General features: G+C 40.7%; 1 protein-coding gene across 2 annotated transcripts; it reads left to right on the top strand.

Moving 5' to 3' along the window:
* The first annotated feature begins 941 nt into the window (after positions 1 to 941).
* On the top strand, positions 942 to 13,907 carry LOC128741998 (myosin regulatory light chain sqh). Of its 2 annotated transcripts, none has more exons than XM_053838163.1 (2): positions 942 to 1,065; positions 13,003 to 13,907. In XM_053838163.1, the coding sequence occupies exon 2, from the start codon at positions 13,064 to 13,066 to the stop codon at positions 13,586 to 13,588; it is 525 nt and encodes a 174-aa protein (XP_053694138.1). In that variant the 5' UTR covers positions 942 to 1,065; positions 13,003 to 13,063; the 3' UTR covers positions 13,589 to 13,907. The 2 variants fall into 2 exon arrangements, with proteins under 2 accessions (XP_053694138.1, XP_053694147.1); XM_053838172.1 differs by lacking the exon at positions 942 to 1,065 and adding an exon at positions 12,369 to 12,474.
* Positions 13,908 to 14,242: the final 335 nt, after the last annotated feature.

Here is a 14,242-nt window from a genome sequence, read left to right as displayed (position 1 = left end):
TTGTCAAATATTACGAACACGCCCGCCATTATGGCTCGTAAAAAGCTAGATATCCAACTTTTTACGAGCCATAATGGCGGACGCGTTCGTAATATTTCAACAGCATTTTTGACATTTCCCTAATACATCGCACGTTTTCTTTCCGCGCGTTCACGGTAAAACTGAAGGAATGTACGGAAAGACAACGTGCGATGTATTAGGGAAATGTCAAAAAAGCTGTTCAAATATTACGAACACGTCCGCCATTATGGCTCGTAAAAAGCTGGATAGTTGTGGCTTTAGCCCACTCACAGCCAAGCGTTTTTGTCAGCGACGATTTCAAGCTGCCAAAAATTTTGGCAGCGCGTTTAGTTACCAATGAAACTGACAATATTATTGAAATTTAAACGCAAAGATTGATACAAAGCTTTATTTATGCATAAAGAACTAAAAAGCAAGCTAAAAAGGCAGTTCACGAATGGTTGACCGGGCAATCTTAAGCCTTTTCAAAAAATAATTTTTCTGTTTAAGATCGAAATAACGTAGTTTGTAAGTGACCCATTAACTCTTGCTATTTCAGTTTCCTGTGCGTTTCCAACAGTACCAGCATCTAGTTGTTCCAGTTGCCCTGATGGAACGACTGCAGCGCAAACTGCCAAACACCCAAGCGGGGGTTCCAGAAAGTTAAGAAATTAAAAACCAAAAAAGCTTAAATAAATTATTTACCTAATGAAGACTGATACGCGCCCGCGCTGATGCGGCTGATACTCACAAAAATAGGTAATCTGATTTTACCTAAATTTACCTTCCCGCACATCAGAACTGCCGGTCTATTTATAAGTGAAAAACGCATCGTAAATTTAATTAAGTTTTATAATTTTGCTTGTCGGTATCGAATCCAACACTTTCCGAATACTTGGCAACTCTGTAAAAACCAGTCAACGCAGCCAGCGGAACGAGCGGAACAAATCAAATTCATTGCATTTCGGAAGAGCAGTAAAGTTTGTGCAAAATTTTCGTGCTAAAAATTGCGAGTGAAGTGCGCTTTGTTTCGGTGAATTTGCAGCGTTTTTCTTCGGTTAATCGGTAAGTAAAAGTTCGAACAATGTAAAGTGTGTCTCAACGAAAAGAGAGCGGTGAAAAATTGTGATACAGGATGATGTAGAAGAATGTCTGTTTCTGCGAACATGGATTCCATTTAGCTGACGTCAGTGTAGGGCTGAGTCCCAACAACAACGGTTTGCTAGATGAGTCAGTAAACAAAGCAAAAGTGACAAAAAACATGGGCGAAAAGAGAGTAGTTTTTTGCTGTATTTTTACATTTAATAAACAGTCCGTGAATTTTATGTGAAAGTTTTTCAGTTGCGGCTACCGCCGCCGCCATGCATCCGTTTGGCTGGAAATTGCGCAACTGCATCGTCGTGTCATGACTACACGACGTTGCGGGGTCATTTCCAAAAATGGTCAAAACAACATCGACAACATGACCATAAAGTGGACCGATCAATCTGAAACAGATGTCGGGCCTACAAAGTTTCTCTGTCTTCGTTAGAATAAATCATTTTGCTAATGTTGATGGGTCTATTCTTGAGTAAACTTTCGTTTTATTCAATAAATGTTTTAAACTGTTCAGGTCCAGTGTGGAGAACTGCCATTACCGCCTGTTTATTCGGTTAACACAGCTATGACCATATACGGGCAGTAATTTTACTTGTCTGACCACAGCAGCAGTTACTGTGCTGTGCTGTTGCTCGCAGTGTTGCAGTGACCTCGTTCGGCTCGATCGGATATGGTCTTGTATGAGTGGAGGAGATCCTGCAAATGTTTTGCTTTGCCAATCTTTTTTGTTTTCTTTATATCGAGGCTACGTTTACTTTGCTATTAAAGAGATATATGTGATGGTTTTATTTGTCGTATTTTGTTAGTCGTTTCATCATCTTTTTATGAGTGTCATTTTATCATGTGTTTAACGCTTTTTGCTTTCTTGTATCACATCTCTCTAGCATTTGTTAGGCATTTTAGATCGTTCTTTATCGTCTATTCTTTGTCGTCGTCGTCTTTTTCCTTCTTTTGGCTGGTTTCGCCGCTATCTTTTTTAGCAGTTTTTTCTGCGTTTTTTTACCGCTCTTTTCATTTCTTTTTTATTCTTTTGGCGTCTTTTCGCTGTTTACTTTGCTATATTCTCATCGCCTTTTTGTCCGCTGTATACCATTGTTTGTAGGTGTCTGTCGTTTATGACATCTTGTTTTGTGTTTTTTTCTTTGTCAGAGTTTCTTGCATTAGTATTTGTCTTTCTAGCATTTTTTTGCTTTTATTTTTTGGTTTCTCTGCGATTTCAAACGTCTTTTTTGGCTTTTTGTCGCCGTTTTCACGTTTTACTGTCACCTCGTCGGATTTTTGTAGCTTGTTTTGTTTGTATTTGTGATGTCTTGCCACATATCGGGCGCTTTTTAATTGTGTTTTCGCTGCATTTTTGGTTAGCGTTTGTTTTTCAGGTTCTTTAGTCATGTTCGGGTGTTTGGGGCCGATTTTGTCAACTTTTTGTGATTTTGTTTTGACTGTTTTGGTTTTTTCGTCGAATTTTTGTGTCGACCCAAAAATATGCGACTCCTGGCATGCTTCTTCTCACCTGTCACTCTCAGGCATTCAGCATGAAACCAGCTGTCTGCCACGCGTCGTACCTACCACCTCTTTCGCAGTTGTTTCAAAGTGATCGTCCGACCCCAAGTCGCAAGCAAAATGTCGTAGTGTTCTATCAATACGTCGGCGGGCGACTAGTAGGGTAAAGAACTAGTTTTAAGCAGTCTAAGCGGGTCACTGATTGTTTTACCTTATTACAAGCGATGGGTTGACTAAGTGGGGGATATCAGCATACCAATCTTCTTGCTATCTTTAGTTCTTCAAGCTGTTACCATTGGAAGACACTATTGTTGAGCTAAACTTTTGATTTTTCGCTTTAAAAGTTGGAGCGGTGGAACTAATTTTGAACACACCGAACCCATTTCCACCCGAAAGGTGCTATTTTGAGCAATCCTGAAATCTGAATTTTTTTACGTCCCGTTAAAAAATCCCTCGAACTTTTCCCCCTATTCAGTAAGTTCGCGTTCCTATCCGCGACCTACTAATCGGCATCTGATGCGTAATCGGCATAGCGTATCGGCATAGATGATTTTACGCATCTGTCTAAATTGTTTATCGGGGCATACACTCACCGCACCGTTCGGCAAACGGTATTCGTCGTCTCTTTTATTCTCTGGTGTTCTTATGGGAAACTGCGAGTTTGACGTCTCACTCGCTGTTCATAAGGATGGTGGGAGAACAAAAGAGGCAAACATAGAAGTGCACACGATCTAACTTTAGAACAGTGTCAAAGCAAATAACATTGAAACACATCGTTGCTTCATTAAATCACTGAGAAAATCTTCGAAAATTATTGAAAAAGCTGTCTTTTGTGTTGTTTTTAATAAAGAAAAATTAATTATGAACATACATTTCTCTTGAAAGTATTGAACCACGTTTTCACCATAGGAGGTTTCAGTTAATTTCAAACTTAAAATTCTTATTTCCAGAACCGAAACAGTGTCTTGGCAACACGATAGTTCATCAGTTGTGCTGCAGCTGCTGCTACTGGTGAACAGGTTCCTTCAATTCAGAATTTGTTTTCAGTTTTGTTAGAAAATAATAAAACTTTCGGCTAGTGACAAAGCCTTAGATAATAGAAAAAAAGAGCGTGAATAATATGGTATGTGACAATTGAGTGCTTGACTTTCAGAGTGGTTGTAATCAGTGCTGAAAATTTGATGAATTCGTTAGTAGCGAGGTGGCGATTGCTGAAGAGCAGCTGAAAATGTACGTTTTTGGACAACAATTTTTAATTCATCATATTTCTTGTCGGAAACCCAGTAAATTGTGTTTGTGTGAATCAAATGTATGGTTAAGTGATTTGTGAAAATGATCCTATCAAAAGATTTTGAAAATATGAATAAAAAAGTGCATTTTCGGCTCGTTTATGTTCAACTGATTAAAATAGGTGAGACTGCTTAACTCGTTCCTTACCCTAGTATCGGATCGCTGTAATATTATCATTGTCATGTGTGAAAAGTGGCTTAACTCAGACGATTTCCACTCAAGTTTTCGGATCCGATTACGAAGTTTTCCGTTATGATCGGAACCTTAACAATAACCGCAGCGCTACCGGCGGTGGTGTTTGTTCTGATAGCTGTCCGTTGTGGATTGGAAACGAGAGCCATCGAAAATGACTCATGGAACTGCGTACAGCAGGTTTGGACGCCCATCAAGCTGATTGATCGCTTACTTTTTCTATGTGCTTCCACTTCTTCGAGTGGTTAAAATCCAGTTGAGAATGCGTACCGTTTCATATTTCACAGATTGATAGTTGTTTTGCTCAATGAGAGCTATTATATAACGTGATGATGAAGATATGTTTCTGTAATAGCGAATTTGTTTATTCAATCTGGGTTGGAACTGGATGAATTTTTGATATTCATTTGCTCCTATGTGATAGATAAAATTATTCTCATTTCAACCCGGTTTGAATAAACAAATTCGTTATTCGTTGTAGTGGTTAGCATTCACGTCTCTCACGCTGAGAACCTGGGTTCAAATCCTAACTCCGTAGAAGTCACGAATGACCCAAGCTGTTAAAGTGACTATGTATAATCTAACAAAAAAAAAAAGATTCGTTATGCGATGAGTAGTAGTAGTAGTAGTAGTAGTAATAGGGGAAAGCCACCATCACTTCAAGGACTTGCCAGTGTATGTAGGTAGAATTACAGTAGACCCAAATTTGATTATCAAATGAATTTCACACTAATGCTGTTACAGAAGGGCCAAAACGGATTGGGCGGACCCAAAAGCAGAGGCACTTGTGCGCATGCCGGGGTTATAAGAGTCGCCTTCCAGCATTAGGATCCTTCCATGTAATAATCAATTTCGCTGTACCAACTTTAACCCATGTGATGATTTGTTTGTTTTGAGTTGTGAAGTGCCATATTTGCTTCAGACCTTAAGGATTCAGGTTGGCAATCCACTCCATCATCCAGCCTTCTCCATATATGATGTCAATAATAATACTATTAATAAAATGATATTAAGATAAAATGTGGTATATATGGGCAAAAATAGAACAGTCTCACCAGCTGCCCTTCCTATGGAATAGGATAGCATCCTTTGAAGTTCCATAAGTGCTTCTAATAATTAATTTAATTTTTTCATTCTGGTATCCATGTGCAGTATTAAAACTAGTTTTGGCCAAAGTTTTTACTATATAGCAGAAGATGCTTCATAAGCTAAAACGAAAAAAAAAATAATTAAAATAACTTATATTAGGCTGACCTATTAGCAAGGCCGTGTGGCTCCGCCGTCTGTCCAAAACCGCGGTTTTAAGATCAGGCAGCCGGGAACCACCCAGCATCGCACCTCCTAACTTGGCAACTCAATAGAACATTACCAGGTATGGCCACGAAGAGGCGCTAGGTAGGGGCTTGGGATGGCTAGAGCTATATTGGACGCTCCTCATTTGCCTTCCCCATTTCATACCCAATCTAGCCGTATCCTGTCTACAGGATGTAAATGTTAAAAAACTCGATCACGCACAACTCAGGGTGGCAACTCAAGCTGTGATTTCAAATTCCTGGTTTTTTCCCGGTTTTCCTGGTTGATTTTTGAAAAATTCCTGGTTTTCGAATATAACTCAAAATTAGCATCAAGAATGGAACAATACAAGTTTTTTGTGTTGAATATTATTCTGGAAAGTTTGCCGGGTTATCTATTTTCTTTTCCTAAATTTGAAAGAGTAAACATAAAAATTTATATTTGCTACACTGACTAGGATTGAAACCAGCGGTGAGTTTTCTCTAGCAGATTTTTCTCATGAAAATGCGTCGGCTACTTTAGCTAAAGGCAAACATTATGAGAAAAATCTGCGAAAGAAGCAAAATCGAGACAAAATCGGACAAGATACTTTTTCTCGTCTGGGTCTGTCTTTTACAGACCTGCGGTTCCAAGTTAGGATGGTAAACCGTCATTTTACGGTATCTTTGAAAGATGCGCTTCTCAGAGGCCTGCACAGGGCTCTGTATGCCATTCTTCCAAACTCATTCATGCCTACTTATAAGGGGCATGGATTAAGATTTTGGGTGGTATGACTTAACCACAGAGAACAGACATCCAAGCGAAAGGTCCCCACGTGGATAAAACTTATGTCAAATTAGTTGGGAAACTATAGTGATGGTGTCGCTAAAGGCGCATAAAATTCTACACTAAACTCACAACTGCTAGCTTCTGGCGCTAGCATAACGCATATAGTCCATATATACTAGCGCTAGAGGAGCCAAAAGTTGTCAGTGTGCAAATCAAAAGAATCATTTAGTTGGGAAACTATAGTGGTGGTGTCGCTAGCATATTAGGTGATTTTAATTTGAAATTTTATCCAAGAATTCCCGAAAAATTTGTTCCTGAATGGATGTCTGTTCTCTGTGACTTAACTCTTGCAATTTCGCATGACGGATTAAAGGCTTTGCTACATCATCCCCTTGGGGGTGCTAAGTTTCCTAACTTAGTTAAAAGCTTTATGCTCTTTTCGAAGACAACCAGTATCCCTTCGGGAGTAGAGATGCTTTACCGGTATTGCCAGGCACTTTTCCAATACCGAATTACCGGGTTTTCCACGATCAAAAACCGGTATTTTCTTGCATAATTAAATAACAACTCAAGAAGCTTAAATCGCTGGTAAAACTTTAAAAGTATAGGGCAGCCTCGAGTTATGGTGCTGGTCTTATAAGCTAGTCGTCGTATGTTCGAATCCCGACTGAGAGAGGCTGTTAGAGTCAATAGGATCGTAGCAACTGGCCCTGCACTATAAAAGCTGGCTGCGAATTTTGTCGTATAAAAACCGAAGGTCAAGTTTCGATAACGAAATGTAGCACCTAGGCTTTGCTTTGCTTTTTTTAGTTCTACAAATAATAATTCAATCATGTAATTTTTTCAAAGGGAAACCCCTGAAACACCTCACTGTTGTCAGCATAGAGCCGGAGTTCCTAGTGCTTTTTAAGCAGTTATCTCCATTGAACTCAGTCCACTCCATGGGTCACTCATCGCTAATTTCCCAGTAGTTACAAGTCGCTTTTGATCTGGTTGAGCAATCTAGCACGTCGATCCCACCGAGTACTTGTGGGGTTGTTGAAAAGACCCGGTTTTGTCGCACTGTCATTTGGCATCCTTACGACTTGCCCAATCCACCGCAGCCTACTGACTTTAGCCAGATATACGATTGCAATCTTTCCAAGCAGTGTATGTAGCTCGTGATTCATAAAACGCTCCCACTCTCCACTTTCAGTTTGTGCTCCGCTAAATATCATCCGCAGGATCTTCCGGTTAAACACGACAAAAGCACGTATTTACTGTGAGCGATGTCACAGCTTCAAGTCTGTAAAGAACTACCGGTTAAATAAGGGTTTTGTACATTGTCAGCTTCGTACTGCGGCGTATGCTTCTTGATCGTAGCCTACGTAGCGCAACAAAAAAAAGTGCGATTTGCAGTGAAGCTGTTCAGAAAATTTAGTGAAAATTGACAGAGTACTCTAGAGAATTGTCAAAACACACCACGGAAGGATTCGTTCGGGTGCTAATTCAAACTGGAATAGAAATAACTTTCTGATTAGTTAGAATAGCCTGTTGACAGGGCTGAGCCAATTCTACGGGCTCCAATCATCTCTTCGAACGTCTCTGCCTGATCTAAAAAGTAAATTTACGCTGTACTAGTTATGCGATGAGTAACTCATGAAGAATGAAGAAATCGTTGCATTTCCAGAACCAGTCCAGGCTGCTGTCGAATTGCTGTACCAGAAAAATTGCAAACTCTACTACTCTAGAGCTGCTCTCGGAACACCTCTCAGGTATCGCACAACTGCTGTTCGATTTACTGTATTGGTAGAATTTCAGAGAAAGTTCATATATTTAAATTTATTCGTTTTATAATTAACCGCCCTATTTGTGATTTAAAAACAAATGGCTTTGTAATATTCTTCAATACATCAAGGATGTTTCGCTAGTAAAATACTTACTTCCTTTTTCCGAGGACACTGAATGAAAATTCTCTGCCTCCGCAAATTTTGACGTAGGACTACGTCTTACGGCAAGTTTTGAGATAGGGTGTCATTCCAAAAAATCGAAAAATGCGAGCGTCACGAAAAATGAAAGGTTTTGAGCGCTAATAGCTCAGCGGTTTTCCGATCGATTTTCAATATTCTTACACCAATCGATCGGAAAATCTTCTAAGAATTGACCAAAATGAAGAAAAGTATGGATTCTTGATGCTGAACTATTGAAAAATTGAAAATGAACCTATATTTTACCCGAATTCTCGCTTCGTGATTGGTTGGAAGATTCTTAACCTATACCAATTTGATATCTGTGCTTGGGAAGTAAGCCAAAACAAGTGACAAAGTTCCCTCATTTCAACAAGATTTCTTAACACCGCGGTTCAACCTAGACCATTTTGATGTCCTTGCTTGGGAAGTACGCCAGAGAGAGTGACAAAGCCCCCTCGTGCCAACAGATTTCTTTCGAATGCGATTAAACCTAGTCCAATCTGATGTCTGTGTTAGGGAAGTGTGCCAGAAAAAATGGCACAAGTTCGTTGTCCCAACAGATCGCAAATTCTTTACTGCGAGACGATTAAACCTCAGCGAGCTTGATATCTGTGTTGGAAAAATGTGCTACAGCTGTGAACAGTTATAATACGACTCCGTATGAATACGCATGCTTGCCGTTTCATTAGAAGTGTAGTGGAAAGATGTGCTGTTGATAAAATAGGATTGAATTGGTAAAATCCCTTCAACGTGGGAAACCATGGATAATAAAAACAATCTTTAATTTCAGTAAGGTAGCAGGAAAGCAATAGTTTGTGTTCTTGATTTTGTTAAATTGTTTTCAAATGCACAATCTTTTGAGAATTGAACGTATGCAATGTTACTACTTTGATAAATGTTACATACAACGCATGTAGCATGTATATATGTTGCATATAGCATGTATATATGAAGAATCGAATGATTACAAGCATGGATACATGCTACTATCACAACAAAGAGACTTACGTGGTCCTGCGTCCCCTATATATGCGGTCGTGTCTTGTACACAACCCCTCTGATTTTTTTCATTACAATTTATTCATTAACATTTGTTCTCGTTTAAGAGATGACATGATAAATTCTCTTCGCGTTCTAAAACCTAATTTTGTTTAATGAACTAGTCAATTAGTTATGCCTAAATAAATTGAGTGCCATTGATTATGGAAAGATCTCCAAATCATAAAATTTTTAAATGTAGTTTTCGATTATTAACTTTTACCGGTTTTCATCAATACCGAAAAATACCAATACCGGTTTTCAAAATACCCCCCAGTATTGGCATCTCCATACGGGAGTACAGGTTTTCTTTTATTTAAATGTTTTTGTGACGTTTTCTTTCCCCCATGCAAACCCTCCCATTCTTCCTGATCCTTTTCCCATCCCATCAGGTAAGTGATGATGAGAAGCCAAAGCGGCGAGGCACAAATGTCCAAAATAAATATGAAGAACGTGCCACCCGAGCCAAAAATACCTTCTGAGGATTGAAACCACGCGTTTCCATAAGTTAACTTAATCTAGTACGATTAACTACTTTAAAGAGAAATTTCAATTTAAGTCATTCTGTAACTCGAATTGAAAGCTTGCTATTCAATTTTGTAAAATTAAGAGTTGCGGAATGTGGCCATAGATTACTTCACAGACCCTTGCCCAACAACTTGTCTGCCAGTTGGCTCAACGGGTAAGAAAAGCTAGCAGCTTGTAGCTCCAAATACTGGAACTAATCGAGGTCCACGGGGCTTACGAGGCTCGGAGCGAATAAACAATAAAAACGATCGTAGCCTGATTCCAAACACGGCGAAAACCAAGATTGAGGGTGCACGAACCTGGGCGACTAAGACAGCAACCCATCAACGATACACCAAGCTGGAAAGGGCTGTTAAGAACTTCTGTAAACGGGACAAAAGAGCCAGGGTCAACTAACTAGTTGAAGAAGGTCACTACCAGCAGACATATCCACTTATTGTAGACATTTTTTGCTACCTTAGTAGTGTTAGCACCAATGCGAAGAGGTCGCCAAGGGCAGAGCTGGCTAATCATTGATCGACCGTCCGACCGACCGAGACAAGCCTAACTGTTCAACTAAATATTTAAACAACTCTTCCGAGTCTCAAAATCCGCAGACTAGAAAAATCAGCAGCGCGTGATGCCCACAGTACGTCGCATCGACCATGTCAACCCGGAGGTGCCGTCGTTAATTGAAATTGTATATATGAAGTCTTGTAAATCACCAGGAATAGTCTGCATTTCAGCCGAGATACTGAAAGCTTACCCAATATCGCAAATGTTGCATCAGCTCTTCAGCAATATCTGGGAAACTGCTACATTTCCGGTGGATTGGACCCTTCTGTGAGCCCTAAAAGGGTTGCTAGTGCTACAGGAGTGAGACAGGGTTACATACCTTCATCGCTAACCGAGGATTACCCTGAAACTTTTTGACAATAGAGTAATTAAATGACCTCGAGCTGGCCGACGACTTTCTCTTGCTCTCCCAATGGCAATATAATATGCAGAGAAATTTAAATAGACTCTGCTACAATTCCAGGTCTTTGCGACCATAGTCAACGTCGCAAAGACCAAGTTAGTGGGAGTGAACAATAACAATTCCTTCAATTTCACAGTAGAGGTTGAGGAGGTGGAAGATTTTGGTAGCCAGACAACCCCAAACGGTGGTACTAAGACCGGTATAAACACACAGATCAGGATGACTAGCGGCGATTTTTTGGATCTTACTTTGGAATGTTTGGTGCTCAAATCAGATCACTTTACCGACTCACGGATTTTCAGTTCTAACGAGAAATCCGGTCTATTGCCTACGAGACTTAGTGCGTATCTATCAGCCGAGATAACTGAAGGTCTTCATTAATCGTTGCCTGAATACATTATTCGGGCTTGGTGGTCTAACACTCGATCGTCGATATCCCCAGCGTCAGATAGAAACAGAGATTTGGGAACGTAGGTAGAGGTGGATCTGACATATTTTGAGAAGAGAATCAAACGAAATCTGCAGGAAACCTGGACTCAAATGTAATCCACAGGGAGAGCAGAAGAGGCAAACCTAGAGCCTAATGGTGGGCTACGCCGTCAACGTCAGTCAATTGATTCAGACTATTGATGCAAACCTCTCCTGGCGACAGGTGAAAGTCAGGGCATATGACCGTCGACAGTTGATAAAGCAGACTTTTTGGTTTTGTCGAACCAAAGGACATGGCCACACAAGTATTTAAGCAATCAGCAAGCATCTAATTTTTTTTCCTGGTTTTGGGTAAAAAATTCTGGTTTTTTCCCGGTTTTTCCTGGTGAAAAAAAATTCTTGGTCTTTTCCTGGTTTTCCCGGTTTTCCTGGTTGAGTTGCCACCCTGACAACTCTAGGCGGACGCTATCACCAGGAATTGTCGGATTATCGACTGACCTCATGAGTCATACTCTTTAGTCTAATTTATTGTAATAAAATCTGTGTCAAACTTATCTACAAATAAATCTTAGTGAAGGGATATTTTCCATGTGGCAAAATTTGTTACACGCGTGTTGATCGACATGTGTAGTGATTACGGAGTGGTAACGTTCTTTGAACCCTAATATTTAACTCACGTCGAGTGTCGCTTTGCTTGACTAGTTTACTTTTGGTATTACGGAAGTCACACTAGTGACCCACCGGTTTAGTAATTGATGAGTGCGCTTGTATCGATTTGGTAGTGCATTGAGTCGCTATGTTCTTCCCGTACTCGACATTGTCTGAGTCGAGTCGAGTTGCTCGACATGACTTACAGAATAGGGCCGGTTCTATGTTTCGAGAATTTCTTGAGAGCAGTATTTCTTTCGGATTTCAGTGTTGAGCTTCGATTAAATTAGAAGCAAAAGTTTGTTCGGTTGGGGGTTTGAGGTATACGGTCATCGCAGGAATCATTACTATGAAATGAAAGACTATCAAAAAGCGAAGATGTACTATTATGCTAGTACTAGCCTAAGAAAGCAAGTTGGAAATCCTCGTCACAGGCACCGAGTTATGAGATCAAACTACCAGCTTTACTCACAATGACAAACATTACTAGTTTGCATATCAACCTCGTCCACCCTTCTTCATCACACTTGCGCATTATGCGCAAAGTAGAGCGACATGACGGTGGTTCAGGCGACGCGTAGCACGTCTCTTCCATTACATACTCATGCTCTGCTCAAGTGCTCACCACATCACATCGCAATCTAGCTGCTCAGCTCAGCCACTCAGTCAGTGACGGTGACTCGTTCAGGCAAGTGTGTAGTTGTAGTTTGTACCTTTTGCTTTTGCGGACCGAGGTTGGTTGTGCGGTTAGCGTATCTTGTTTCGGAGCGACTTTTCAAAACAGTAAGTTGTTTTGTGATCAGTTTTGTCCCGTCCGTAATAGTGCTACTGTGTAAAAGCAACTGATTGATTGTGGTCTTATTGTGAGTTATGGCACTGAGACGAGAGTCATATGGTGGCTTCGAAACGTGCCTAGTCTATAATGAATGGCGAACATTGATCTCAAATGCCCTTCCTCAGGTTGAATCTTAGCGAAAAAACGAAAGCAGGCAATCTGGGTAAAAATATCGGTTTTACGTGGGCTGAAATTAGCGAAACCATGAAAGAACAGCTGGAAGAATTTGCTTATACAGGAAATAAACGAAGGTTGTAAAAATATGTTAGCTTTGAATGATGGTTTGAAGCAAATTTCTTTGTGTGAATGTGTCGTTTCTTTGTGGTGTTGCAATGACATAGATAGGTGACTCATACTCTGTAAAGTAGAGATAAGACTACTCGCAGACTTTCACAGCAAATGAACTAAATAATGTCACAAATTCTAAGAAATTTATGGTGAAAATTCTAAACTTGATTTTCGTTTTTTTTCGACAGGTAATCTGGTCACTCTCCTCGCTAGAGCAAGCACAAGTTGTGAAGCACAAAGAAACACACAATGTCTTCCCGTAAAACTGCCGGACGTCGCGGTACGACCAAGAAGCGTGCCCAGCGGGCCACCTCGAATGTGTTTGCTATGTTCGATCAGGCCCAGATCGCCGAGTTCAAGGAAGCGTTTAACATGATCGACCAGAACCGGGACGGGTTCATCGAGAAGGAAGACCTGCACGATATGCTGGCCTCGCTCGGTAAGAACCCGACCGAGGACTACCTGGAGGGTATGATGAACGAAGCGCCCGGGCCGATCAATTTCACCATGTTCCTGACGCTGTTCGGCGAGCGGCTGCAGGGCACCGACCCGGAGGACGTGATCAAGAATGCGTTCGGGTGCTTCGACGAGGAAAATACCGGCCTGATCAATGAGGAGCGATTGCGCGAGCTGCTGACCACGATGGGCGACCGGTTTACCGACGAGGACGTGGACGAAATGTTCCGCGAGGCACCGATCAAGAATACCATGTTCGATTACATCGAGTTCACCAGAATCCTGAAGCACGGCGCCAAGGACAAAGACGAACAGTAATTTATTTGCCTTCGATTAATCTTCGTACTTGATTGTATTTCCATGTTTAACCGTTTATCTTTAGTTTAGTTGTTCTTCCTTTCTTTCCTTTCCAAACCTTTTTTTCGGTTGAATCTATTATCAGTATTCCCTAACTACTAGAGACCTAACGGTTTCGCATTTAGCTTTTTTCCCCCTTTCATCGAACCGAACCGATCGTGTGTAACCGAATATAGCGCCATTCAGAGCTGTTTTATGATATCTATTTGTAATCAGATCTATTATCTTTTAGCGAGAGTAAAAGGAAAACTTTTTGAATATATATTTTATATCGTGAATCAGGAGAGACCCGGGAACTTCTCGCCGGAGGCGATAATATCCGAACGATCCTTCTACGTAGTAGCTACTAAATGTGTTTATGTTACATGTTTGTGTGTTTTTGTGATGTTCTTTACTAAGCTAATCCGGACGCTTCTTCCGACTGACAAACAGGTTCATCGAAACACGATCGACACCGGTCGTCGGACGAGTTCTGCAGCAGCCACCACAGATGGCCAGTTCGTCGACGGTTACCATCACCGTCAAGAAATCTGTCTCGTGGAATTAGCTAGGGAAGGTAAGCGAATTTCTAACGGTGACATGTATTTTAGTTTCGGCAATACAACGGATGTGGTA

Source organism: Sabethes cyaneus, chromosome 1, assembly GCF_943734655.1.
Source record: "Sabethes cyaneus chromosome 1, idSabCyanKW18_F2, whole genome shotgun sequence".
NCBI lineage: Eukaryota > Metazoa > Arthropoda > Insecta > Diptera > Culicidae > Sabethes > Sabethes cyaneus.
This window is presented reverse-complemented; position numbering and strand designations above follow the sequence as displayed.